The sequence below is a fragment of the Cherax quadricarinatus genome, chromosome 33 (genome assembly GCF_038502225.1).
Source record: "Cherax quadricarinatus isolate ZL_2023a chromosome 33, ASM3850222v1, whole genome shotgun sequence".
Classification (NCBI taxonomy): domain Eukaryota; kingdom Metazoa; phylum Arthropoda; class Malacostraca; order Decapoda; family Parastacidae; genus Cherax; species Cherax quadricarinatus.
In genome coordinates this window covers 28642769-28656664 of record NC_091324.1, presented here as the reverse complement: position 1 = coordinate 28656664, position 13896 = coordinate 28642769, and the positions used below count along the sequence as shown (strand labels likewise).

Genomic DNA, 13896 nt, shown 5'->3' with positions numbered 1-13896 from the left:
TAAGGAAGAAAGAGAGGCAGTAATTTCATGCACTGGTCAGGGAGGTATACCATCTTTTATGAGTGAAGAAGAGCAGAATGTAAGTGTGGTGGAGGTACGTGAGGCATTACGTAGAATGAAAGGGGGTAAAGCAGCTGGAAGTTGATGGGATCATGACAGAAATGTTAAAACCAGGAGGATATATAGTGTTGGAGTGGTTGGTACTTTTGCTTAATAAATGTATGAAAGAGGGGAAGGTACCTAGGGATTGGCAGAGAGCATGTATAGTCCGTTTACATAAAGGGAAAGGGGACAAAAGAGACTGTAAAAATTATAGAGGAAGAAGTTTACTGAGTATACCAGAAAAAGTGTACGGTAGGGTTATAATTGAAAGAATTAGAGATAAGACAGAATGTAGGATTGCGGATGAGCAAGGAGGTTTCAGAGTGGGTAGGGGATGTGTAGATCAAGTGTTTACATTGAAGCATATATGTGAACAGTATTTAGATAAAGGTAGGGAAGTTTTTATTGCATTTATGGATTTAGAAAAGGCATATGATAGAGTGGATAGAGGAGCAATGTGGCAGATGTTGCAAGTATATGGAATAGGTGGTAAGTTATTAAATGCTGTAAAAAGTTTTTATGAGGATAGTGAGGCTCAGGTTAGAGTGTGTAGAAGAGAGGAAGACTACTTCCCAGTAAAAGTAGGTCTTAGACAGGGATGTGTAATGTCACCATGGTTGTTTAATATATTTATAGGATGGGGTTGTAAAGGAAGTAAATGCTAGGGTGTTCAGGAGAGGGGTGGGATTAAATTTTGGGGAATCAAATTCAAAATGGGAATTGACACAGTTACTTTTTGCAGATGATACTGTGCTTATGGAAGATTCTAAAGAAAAATTGCAAAGGTTAGTGGATGAGTTTGGGAATGTGTGTAAAGGTAGAAAGTTGAAAGTGAACATAGAAAAAAGGAAGGTGATAAGGGTATCAAATGATTTAGATAAAGAAAAATTGGATATTAAATTGGGGAGGAGTATGAAAGAAGTGAATGTTTTCAGATACTTGGGAGTTGTGTCGGCGGATGGATTTATGAAGGATGAGGTTAATCATAGAATTGATGAGGGAAAAAAGGTGAGTGGTGCGTTGAGGTATATGTGGAGTCAAAAAACGTTATCTATGGAGGCAAAGAAGGGAATGTATGAAAGTATAGTAGTACCAACACTCTTATATGGGTGTGAAGCTTGGGTGGTAAATGTAGCAGCGAGGAGACGGTTGGAGGCAGTGGAGATGTCCTGTGTAAGGGCAATGTGTGGTGTAAATATTATGCAGAAAATTCGGAGTGTGGAAATTAGGAAAAGGTGTGGAGTTAATAAAAGTATTAGTCAGAAGGCAGAAGAGGGGTTGTTGAGGTGGTATGGTCATTTAGAGAGAATGGATCAAAGTAGAATGACATGGAAAGCATATAAATCTATAGGGGAAGGAAGGCGGGGTAGGGGTCGTCCTCGAAAGGGTTGGAGAGAGGGGGTAAAGGAGGTTTTGTGGGCAAAGGGCTTAGACTTCCAGCAAGCGTGCGTGAGCGTGTTAGATAGGAGTGAATGGAGACGAATGGTACTTGGGACCTGACGATCTGTTGGAGTGTGAGCAGGGTAATATTTAGTGAAGGGATTCAGGGAAACCGGTTATTTTCATATAGTCGGACTTGAGTCCTGGAAATGGGAAGTACAATGCCTGCACTTTAAAGGAGGGGTGTTAATGTTGCAGTTTAAAAACTGTAGTGTAAAGCACCCTTCTGGCAAGACAGTGATGGAGTGAATGATGGTGAAAGTTTTTCTTTTTCGGGCCACCCTGCCTTGGTGGGAATCGGCCAGTGTGATAATAAAAAAATAAAAAAAAAATATATATATATATATACACACACACACACACACACACAACATGGATTTTTATTGGTGATAAGTGAAGAGGCGGGGCCAGGAGCTTGGACTCGACCCCTGCAACCTCAAGTAGGTGAGTACAACTAGGTGAGTACACACACAAACACACACACACACACACACACACACACACACACACACACACACACACACACACACACACACACACACACACACACACACACACACACACACACATGGATTTTTATTGGCTTACTTCTTTAATAGATACAAGCTGACTGGTTTTAGCTCTCTTGTCTTTTGTTCCTGCATATGTAAAACTGCTTGGCTTTACCCTGAAAAATAGTAAAAATAATTAATGCATGAATTAACCCTTTGATTGCTGTATCTAACTAAAGTCAAGCAAAATAATTTTGTACTTAATGAGGTTATTCATCATTACTCATCATCCAATGTAAAATGTTTACGAGATACAGAAAGATTAAAAAAATAGAAAAGGGGAGATGGAGAATTTTTTATTATAATAATCAGGGGAAATTGATCAACTTGTATGGGTCATATAGCACATGGGGAAAGGGAGGCAATCTGGTATGATCTAAGGAAGATGAAGATAGGGCTTTTTGAGCTAAGAGCTAGTTCCTCCCTCTATTTCCTCCCCTTTTCCTTGAGGAAAGGGAAATGAGAGAAGAAAATAGAGAGGTGAGAAAATGGGGCTAAAATATATTAGAAACATCCTATACAACATTTTCTCTAAATTCATTAAGACTTATGAAAGATCTGAATGTTGACGAAAAATCTTAATTTTCTGATGTGCTAATTTTTTGTTAATATTTAAACAAATACATGAAAAACATGAACTTGAAGTCAGTCATAATGATAAGGAAAACTTTTAAACAAATTTTTTTTCAAATAGTTCTTTATTTTTATCAATGTAAGTGGCAATCATTATTTGGTAGGCATAACAACAGAAGGAATTCTTATCCAAAAATATTATACTCCTTAAGAAATAGTGAAATATCAGAATAATGATTCATGAAACCTTATGAAAAAAATAACCAATTTAATCTTAAAATTAAGACTCAATTACTGATCAGTGTTCATTAAACTTTGGTACATCAAACCAATATATACATTGGGTTTTTCTTTTTCTTTTAGGTCACCCTGCCTACGTGGGAAATAGCAGCCGTGTAAAAAGAAAATTAACATAAGAAATTATATCTATCACTCCATTACCTGGCTTTCCAGGCAATCTGATTGATAGCCTCCACAGTTTCAACATTTTCCTTATAGAGCACAAATGTTGTGTATAACTGATCCTTTGGCCATCCAGTTTTGTCTCGCCGCACACTACCAGCTGGAATAAACAACAGAAAATAATTTATCCTGTTTCCAAACCAAGAAGTTCATTTCTCTTTAATTTTAAAATGCATCTTATATGCATATTCCTGTGATTATAAATACAATTCATATATATTTTCATTTCAAATACCAGTTGCTGCAGTTGAGTCTATTATTTGGCTAGATTGCCAAATTTCCACCTCTTTCTCTTAATAACAACTGAAAATTTCCTAGTGCTATTCATCAGTCAATGGGCTTTCCTAATCCAACCACAAAAAAAATATTTTGTCTTCCCAAAAAGTACATTATTAGAAGATTAAGATGACATTTAGAATATATTTCAAATATAACAAATGTTAGCACTTTCTATTTTAGCATTAATGAATGACCCAACAGCAACAGCAAAAAACATTTCCTGAAAGATTCTGTATGGAAATTTACCAGTGTATAACATGTCACATCCAATAATGTCCATAACAAGATTGTAGACCTTTTAACATCTTCAACATTTACATGCCCAAATTTAAAATGCTGCATATTTTGACAAACAAGATTTTATAAAAAGTATAAGTAGCCGCCACACATGATAATGAACTGCTGAGGAATAAATCTCTTTCTGGATGCCATGACACAAACATCCTTCCAGTAACCAGTACAGATGACTAAACAGAAATCAAGATGCTGCTACTGTCATAGGTTCACAGGAGATGAATGACAAAACATGGGAGAGAGACAGGCAAAGACAAGAAAGAAATGTGAATACTATTTGCAAAAACATAATGGCAGCATAAAAAAAAAAAAGTCAGGCTAAGGTGAAATGAGCAATAAAAATAATAAAGGTAAATTAATGTCATCCTCAAATTATTTAAGAGGCTCAGACAAACTTAAAGTTTCTCAAGAAAGACACTGCCTCCTCTCCTCTGCCAAAAATTAAACAACACACAACCACCACCCTTATTTGCATCCCTTATACCATAACCACTGCCACCAACACCTGCCATCAACCTACATTCACTATCTCTCAACATACCTGCAACTCTCATAAAATATATAATATTGTATCTGGTCATCCTGTCCTCACTCAATATAACCAATAATACGCATCTCTTCAATACCTACTACATCTCGTCCTACAATCACCATCCACAATTTATTTACCTTCAGCAATTTGAAAAAATTTGGTAGATTTGAGGCTTTAGTGGAGAGGGGGAGGGGAGGGGGGGAAAGTACAGAGCACTGGAGCTTCAGTGAGGGAAAACTGGAAAATAAGTTGTGCAAATCTATTATTAAACTAAGAGAGGCTTGTTGCAACTGAATAATACTATATTAAAGATGGAAGGGAAGTGACTAACAAAATAAAAAAAACAATGAACACAAGGAATCGCCAGTGCTTTGTTTTCATCAGCAACGAAAGGCCCAGAAGCTAAAATCTTTGATCTTACCTATTTTAGTTATTGGCAGATTTGTAGTGTATGTAAGTGGTGTCTCATAGGTCTGAACACTGCTGTCCCAGTGTCTAAAAGGAAAATTCGGAAGAATATATATTGGAAAATGTAACGTAAAACCTAACATGAAGATTATCATTCGAGGCAACTAACACCATGTATTTAAAAACGAAATAAAAAATAAAAATGTCAACCAAAACAAACCCCAAAGAATGTACAGATGCCAAATTTCTTACGATTTAGTAAGCAAAATTGTGACGCAAAAGATGAAGATATAAGGGCTAAAACAGTATTAGCAAAAACTACATCAGGTGAAACAAGAAGTAATTAATAATCTAAATTTTTCTTTATCCAAACGACCATATCCCAGCAAGCTAGGGTACCCCTCCCCCCTTTCCATAAAAAAGGAAACAGATCAACCATCATTCATTCAATTGCTGTTTTGCCAAAAGTGTTTGTTCTGAAATCACAATTCAATAGCAACATCTTCACCCTTCATTCAGAGTGCAGGCACGGCACATCCCACTTCCAGGACTCAAGTTCGGCCAACCAGTTTCTCCTGAATATTTTCATGTTACCTTAACCTATGAAACACCTTTGGAGGGTTTCAAGAGTTTACTTACTCTTGTAGCCTGGCCCTGGCCCAGGCTTGTCTGGTGCTTGTTCACACTCAATGAGCATGACCATTAAAATCACCATGTCTTCATTTGTTCTTATCTAGCACCCTCACACAAGCTTGCTGGAGGATCAAGCCACAAACAATGAAAGTCTCCTTTACCCCCTCCCTCCAACCATTCCTTGGATGACCCTTACCCTTCTTACCATACACCCTAAACTTATACACCTTCATCATCCTATTCCTTGCCATCGTTTCTAAATGCTCAACCATCTCAACAACCCCTCCTCATTCCTGAATGATACCCTTGCTGACCCCACACTATTAATTTCTATGCTCCAAATTCTCTGCTTAATATTCACACCACACATTACTCTCAAACATCCTCCTTGCTGCAACATTCCAAATCCATGCCTCACCTATATAAAAGTGATGGTACCAGTATACTTAGCAATCACATTTGCAAAACTCTGAGAGAGAATTTTGCAAATGTTTATTCCTTACCTGTAGGCATATTTTAATAGTTTATAGCAAATACTGCAAGATGCATCCCTGAATTCCTAAGTGTCTTATAATTCTTAATGTAGGAACAGATTCTTGCTACTTTCTTGGCCTACTCAAAAGATACAATGCTAAACCTAGAAAACTTAGTTACTGGTTTGATGTCTCTCTTGCATGCAAGAGAGTTCATTTGTGGGCACACTTGTCCTACCTTCTGCAAATGAAAAAGTTAATAAATTAATAGATTAAAAAGGAACAGGCACCTTCATTTAACAAAATCTTAGTTACAAATAGCTCTTATATACACAAAAGTAACACACTTGCACAAATTACCTTTTCTCTTTCTAATAACAATGTATTTTCCTCCATCTGAAGTCTCTCCATAGACAGTGTCAACACCACGATACTTTGCCTTGATAGCTTGTTGAATAAGAGTAATGCCTGCTTCATCTGTGAGGTCTACATTGATCCATATTTCTGTTAATGAAGGTAAACCTGAAAAAATAATCACGCATGAGTAATGATATCCACGATTTGTGTAGCTAATCATGCTTATAAGAATCCTCACATGCAGACCAAAAACACTTTTTTTTTTAACACAATGGTCATTTCCCACTGAGGTAGGCTGGCCAGAAAAAGAAGACACACTTTTACTATCACTGTTTTGCCAGAGGTATACCAATGCTACAGTATCAGCATTATTCCATATATTATTCCACATATTATCAACCATTGGTCAAAGTATGTTACTTGATAAATATCCCCAGAGTAATGCCCCTTCAATCTTACAAGTGGAAACCCCAAAAATATGAAAAAATTATCAAAACTTAAAAAATATGCAGGATTACACTACAATTTTGTTATAGCTGGACTAAAAAGTTGTAAAGACCCCAGGCCAGTTGGGAGCTGAGCAGATCCAAGTCCAACTGAATTTTTTTATCTCGTTTCATGACTGGTTTTATTCACTAAAACTCTGCCAACTGTCTGATATGCTATTTATGGTACCTAACTGCCATGAGACTGACTAGCAGAATGCTTTAGGAAATGAGGTTTATTTAATACTGTAAGTGGTGGGTTGCATTAATACTGTTAATAGTGGGGTGCATTAATACTGTAAACTTAGAAGCTAAATGGCAGTACAGTAAAATGGCATTGCCCTCTCACATAGACATGACAAGACCTGTGACTCCTGGAGTAATAAACAATTTATTAATAAAAACCATATCACTAAATTCCTCAAACTTTATCCCTTATGATGCAGTGACTATGAAAATGCCTTGTTGATACCTATGAAGGAAGCAGTAAATTTAGTTCCAAAAATTTAATCCTGTGACTCCCATGGTGATACACAATGTATGTACCATATAACCATTACTAAATTAAATTTTAAAACCAAAAACAAAGACAAGAATACATAGTTGTGGGGTACAATACTCACTCTCTTTCAAGGGGGCTTCATTCTTTTCTTTCTTTTCTTTGCTTGTATCTTCTTGTTTTGATGAGTCCTTTTCTTTTGCCTCATCCTCATCTTTTTCATCGGAACTTTCTTTTATTTCTTCTACTTCTTTTTCTTCTTCTACCTCTTCTAGTTCTTTAATTTCTACTATTTCTTTTATTTCTTTTACTTCCTTCATTTCTTCATCTTCCTGTCCCTCTTTTTCCTCCTGCTCCTCTAACTGACTGTCTTCCTTAGAATCTGATGCTTGTTTTTGTTTAGATATACCAAGCATTCTATCCAATTCTCTAAACTTGACATCAGTCAATTCTGGTGGCATCTCTTCTGGCATATCTGATGAAGCAATATTCTTGTAAAATAATCTAGTATAACAGCAAATACATTCACTGTATAATAATCATAATCCAAGAAGTTTATTGTGAATCATACACAGTATTACCTTATCTGAGTACCTTTAAAAAAAAAGTATAAATAGTTCAATACCTGTGGAAAAAACCTGTACAATTACAGTACTATAATACAACAAATAACTAGGTGCTATCTAAGATTCCATCCAACTATATTTTTCTTTTAACATACTGGCTGTTTCCCACCAAGGCAAGGTGACCTGAAAGAAACTTTCACCATCATTCACTCACTGTCTTGCCAGATGCATACCAATACTACACATTAAAAACGGCAACATATTTCCACCCCTCTTTCCGAGTGCAGGCACTGTATTTCCCACCAAAGTCAAGCTAACCAGTTTCCCTCGATCCCTTCATAAATGTTACCTTGCTCACGCTCCAAGAGTACATCAAATCATAAAAACCACTAGCCTCTACTCAATCCTATCTAACACAATCACACATGCTTGCTGGATGTCTAAGCCCCTCGCACACAAAACCTCCATTACTCCTTCCCTCCAACCTTTCCTACAGTGACTCTACCCTACCTTCCCTCCACTAAAGATTTATACACCCTCCAAGTTATCATATTTTCCTGCATCCTCTCTAAATCTGAAAACCACCTCAACAACCCTTCCTCAGCCCTCTGGATAATACTTTTAGTAACTCAACACCTCTTCCTAACTGGCAAACTACAAATTCTCTGCATATTATTTACACCATACATTACCCTCAGACATGACATCTCCATTGCCTCTAACCACCTCTTCACTGCAACATTCACAACCCAAGCTTCACACTAATATAAGAGTGTTGTTACAATTATACTCCCACATTTGCCTTTTTGCCTCCATGGATAATGTTCCTTGTCTCCACTGATGCCTCAATGCACCACCTACCTTTTTTCCCATTCATCAATTCTATGGTTCACATTGTATTTCATATACCCATCCACCAACAAGTCCACTCCCACACATCTGAACACATTCACTTCCTCCATACTCTGTCCCAATCTGACATCCAATCTTTCATTACCTAACTCGTTTGTTACCCCTCATCAAATTGCTCTCTCCTATATTCACTTGTAATTTCCTTCTTTTACATACCCTCCTAACTTCTTCTAACAACCTTTGCAACTTCTCTTCAAAATCTCAAAAAGCACTGTGTCATTATTAAAAAGCAACTGTGACAATTCCCATTTTGTATTAGATTCCATACTTTTTAATCCAACACCTCACCCCAACACCCCACCATTCACTACCTAACTACAGAGATAACAATGCTACCCAAAATGCTATGTATATCAAGGGGCTTTCTGTAACAGTAATATATGTCAATCACCCTAATCATATTATATATTTTATTCCACTTTATAAAAATAAAGCTTGTTTGTCATTATATGCCTAAGAATATATAATGGTACTAGCCATTATTCAAGGGCTGCAAGATTTTCATTTCATAGAAAGATAATTTACCATTTCCTTCTTTTATTTTTTTCCATGCACTCTAACAATCTGACAACAGAATAATTCTCTCAACAAAACCTTAAGATTTAAAGAAACAACCCGAGGAAGAAGAGGCACCATGCTACCAATACTAAACCTAGTACAGAGGACCCTCAACCAACAATATTAATCCGTTCCTGAGAGCTCATCGTTAATCGAAATTATCGTTAGTCGAGTTAATTTTCTCTATAAGAAATAATGGAAGTCAAATTAATCCGTGCAAGACACCCAAAAGTATTGAAAAAAAAATTTTAACACATGAAATATTAATTTTAATACACACAAACTGAAGAAGACATGTACAATTACATGACACTTACCTTTATTGAAGATCTGGTGATGATTGATGGGATGGGAGGAGGGGAGACAGTGGATGGTGTTGGTGTTTAGAAGGGGAATCCCTTTCCATTAGGACTTGAGGTGTCAAGTCCTTTTCCGGGGTTACTTCCCTTCTTTTAATGCCACTAGGACCAGCTTGAGAGTCACTGAACCTCTGTCACACAACATATCTTTCCATAGAGGCCTGTACCTCCCATTCCTTTATGACATTCCTAAAGTGTTTCACAACACTGTCAGTGTCACAATTAAACACTTGTTCAGGTTTCAATTCTTCACTGTCTATGTACTCCTTGAATTCCTGCACATATTTTTCAGCTGCTTTTTGGTCCAAACTGGCAGCCTCACCATGCCTTATCACACTATGTATGCCACTACAATTCTTAAATCTCTCAAACCGACCTTTGCTGGCCTTAAATTCACTCACATCACTAGTTGCAGGCATTTTTCTAATTAAATCCTCATGAAACTTCCTAGCCTTTTCACATGTGATCGCTTGAGAGATGCTATCTCCTGCTATCTGTTTTTCGTTTATCCACACCAATAACAGTCTCTCAACATCTTCTATCACTTGCGACCTCAGTTTCGAAAACATAGTTGCACCTTTGGCAAGAACCGCTTCCTTGATTGCTGTTTTCTTGGCCACAATAGTAGCGATGGTTGACTGGGGTTTTGTGTACAACCTGGCCAGCTCGGAGACACGCACTCCACTTTCATACTTAGCAATGATCTCTTCATATCCATAGTAATTCTCACCCCTTTTGCTGTAAGGTTGGCACTAGAAGCTTTCTTGGGGCCCATGGTGACTTATTTTGCAGGTGCAATCACTAAAAACGCTGTGATAATATGAAATGTTCCAATTGTACGTTTGGATGGGACCGAGGTGGCTGGCTGGCTTGTAAACACTAGCCACAAGCGGATGCGTCTCAGACGGAACAAATCGTGTTGGTCGAGTTTTTTAGTGCTAGTCGAGGCAAAATTTTTGCGTTAAAATGTATCGCTAGTCGGATTTAACTTTAGACGATGCCATCATTGGTCGAGGGTCCACTGTACTATATATTTTATTTAGATAACATGCATGATGAAAGTTTTTCTTTTTGGGGTTTTCTTTCTTTCTGGGTCATCCCTGCCTCAGTGGGAAATGGCCGACATGTTAAAAAATGCAAAGCTTACATTTCTTCTGTTTTTGGGTCACTCTGCCTTTGTGGGATACAACCATTACACTATATTAAAAAAAAAAAAAAAAAGTACAGCTAGATAGACCATACATCAATACTGCACCTAGCTGAAGGAGGATCAAGCTTCCACCATTCCTTGCACTACACAATCCACACAAGTTTAGTGATTCACAAATATAAATACTGTACATAGCTCTAATATTCCTAGGTAGTAGGTTGGTAGACAGCAACCGCCCAGGGAGGTACTACCGTCCTGCCAAGTGAGTGTAAAACGAAAGCCTGTAATTGTTTTATATGATGGTAGGATTGCTGGTGTCCTTTTTTCTGTCTCATAAACATGCAAGATTTCAGGTACGTCTTGCTACTTCTACTTACACTTAGGTCACACTACACATACATGTACAAGCATATGTATACACACACCCCTCTGGGTTTTCTGCTATTTTCTTTCTAGTTCTTGTTCTTGTTTATTTCCTCTTATCTCCTTGGGGAAGTAGAACAGAATTCTTCCTCTGTAAGCCATGCGTGTTGTAAGAGGCGACTAAAATGCCGGGAGCGAGGGGCTAGTAACCCCTTCTCCTGTATAAATTACTAAATTTAAAAAGTGAAACTTTTGTTTTTCTTTTTGGGCCACCCTGCCTCAGTATGATACGGCTGGTTTGTTGAAAGAAGCAGCAGCAGCTCTAATATTTGTGGGATATGGCTGGTTTGTTGAAAAAAGAAGCTTTAATATTTACTAAAGAAGAATAAATCATGACTATAAAATTATCTTAACTTGTTTAATAGAAACTATTGACTTGGAAAGAAGAAAAAATTCCACATCAACCAAATTACCAAAAAAATAAAATATAGTTAACTCCAAACATATGATCCTTTACCCTGCATTTACAGTAATGTTTTTTCTGGCAAGATAACCCATAATAAAAAACTAGGGCATGATATTGGTGTCCATGAATAGGACCCCTATTGACACCATTGCACCTAAGGAAAATAAGTCGGATTTGCAATGGCACAACTGGCAGCAGCCCTCCCAGAAAATACTGGGTTACCTGTATACTAATCAAAGATGGTGGTGTACAGTACAACAATTAAGAAATAAAAGCAAATGAATATAAAGAAGCACAGAATAAAGCTATTTAATTTAAAAAAAATAAGAAAAGCAGAAAACAAAGAATGGTTAAAAGAAATATGGAAGGTCATGAAAAAAATATGGGATTCATTCACTTTATATAAAATCACATTCAGTGGAGGCAGACTCCATGTGTGGTTTTATGAGTGGGTACAATGGGGCACATGAGACTTGGAGTGAAAGTGGCAAGCAGCAAATTGAGAAGCGAAGTCAGGATCTAAAACTCAATCCCTATAACCACATACACATTAATACACAACCCACCTTTTTTTACATATCTATTCTATGATTCACCTCATTTTTCTTAGACCCATTTGCTTACATGTGCACTCCCAAATACACTGTGCTATATTATTTAATATCTTTCTTCACTATCCTTTTACAACATCTTTGCTATCTATAAGTGGCATATCTAAATACATCCACTTCTTTCATACTCCCTCCCACCAATCTAATAATCTATCATTGCCTAGACATGTTTGGTACCCTCATCTTACTCTCTTTTATGCTTACTGCTAAATTTCCTTTCTTTTACATAATCTCCCAAATGCATCCAAGAATTATTATTATAAAGCTATGTATTATACTCTTGCTTATTCTCACTACCATAACTGTTTAAATCTTATACCTAATCCCACTGTTAATGCAGTGAAATGTTGACAAACAGAAGCACTGGTCAATATTGTTTTAAGTGATTTAATAGTATTTCCGCACAAATTTGTTGCAAGATGGACAACATCTGGTCTGCTTTGGGAAAAGACAAGTAGTCCCCAGGGCTATTAAGGAAGTAAATTTGATTTTTGATTATTGAATGTAAACCAAAAAAAATAAAGTTAAATAAAAGCTATAAAAAAAGCATCGATTGTTAATTACAGGAAAAGATACTAACCAGGAATTTCTTCAGGCTCGTCTGGGATATTCTGCTCAGTGATACGAATCATTTCGCCATTGCCATCAACCTCATTAACTTGGAAGTCAGAGTATCTGGAAAAAATTAAATTTGAAAAAGAAATTGAAAAGATGCCCACTCACTCATCACCTGGACTAGATTCTAGGAAACACCTATTTATAAAAAAGTGCAAAGTACCACTAGCATTAGCACTCGGTATTCTTTGGAGAAAGAGCCTAGATCTAAGTGAAATACCAGAGACTTTAAAGTGTGCAGACACAGCTCCTTTGCATAAGGGAGTAGCAGAGCACTACCTAAAAATTACAGAGAAGTAGCTCTTACCTCCCACATCATAATCGTTGAAAGTGATAAGATGTCACATTACAAAATTCATGGAACAGCAAAATTGACATAATCCCAACCAGCACAGTTTTAGAGCAGGACGATCATGCCTATCACAGCTGCTGAACCACTGTGACAAAATTTTGGAGGCCTTAACCCTTTCAGGGTCGACAGGCCCTCTCAGAAACTTGTTCTCAGGGTCGGCCAAATTTCAAAAAAAAAAAAAGTTCTAATGAAAAGATAGAGAATCTTTTCCCGGTCATAATGACACCAAGAGTATGAAATTTGATGGAAAACATACGGAATTATGCTCTCGCAAAGTTAGCGGTCTCGATGATGTTTACACATCAGCGATTTTGCCCACTTTGAGCCCTATTTTCGGCCAATTCCAGTGTACTTGTCGACAAAAATCATAACTATTTCGCTAGAACTCCATTTTTTCTATTGAATGAGTACAAGAAACCACCCATTTACCGATTTCAACTATTCAATACAGTGGTCAGAATTTAGCAATTTTGCCAATTTCACATAAATTTCAAAAGATGCCAATTTCTGAATAGTGTTCAGAATAAACAAGAAAGACATTCCTGGCACTAAAATAACATTTCCTCTGTTCATTAGTCACGTCCCGTTACCCCTCTTACATTCTTTTGCTTTCCATTTGGAATTTTTATTCTCACAAAAAAAAATAGAAGATTTACTGTTATGCAGACTACAGCATTGGTGTAGAAATGGTATAAATAATATCAGCGCACTTGTGAAAGAATATTAGACTCATCAGTTGATGAGTATTAGATGCATTGCATGATTTGTTTACTTTTGAACTTTGGTAAAAATCTAACATTTCTGCTACTTTGAGCTCAATTTCAAGGTACTTTTCTTTGTAAAACCAGTCAAAATC

At 36.9% G+C, this 13896-nt stretch overlaps 1 protein-coding gene across 1 annotated transcript in view; it reads right to left on the bottom strand.

Annotated features, from left to right (window-relative positions):
* The window catches only part of LOC128693938 (pseudouridylate synthase 7 homolog), a 94639-nt gene that overhangs the window by 40985 nt on the left and 39758 nt on the right, over positions 1 to 13896 (bottom strand). The window contains exons 3-7 of the mRNA XM_070090989.1: positions 12654 to 12748; positions 7213 to 7563; positions 6108 to 6269; positions 3108 to 3228; positions 2131 to 2209 (exon numbers count right to left, since the gene is read on the bottom strand). Of these exons, the coding sequence (XP_069947090.1) occupies positions 2131 to 2209; positions 3108 to 3228; positions 6108 to 6269; positions 7213 to 7563; positions 12654 to 12748 (808 nt within the window). The remainder of the gene's footprint in view (positions 1 to 2130; positions 2210 to 3107; positions 3229 to 6107; positions 6270 to 7212; positions 7564 to 12653; positions 12749 to 13896) is intronic.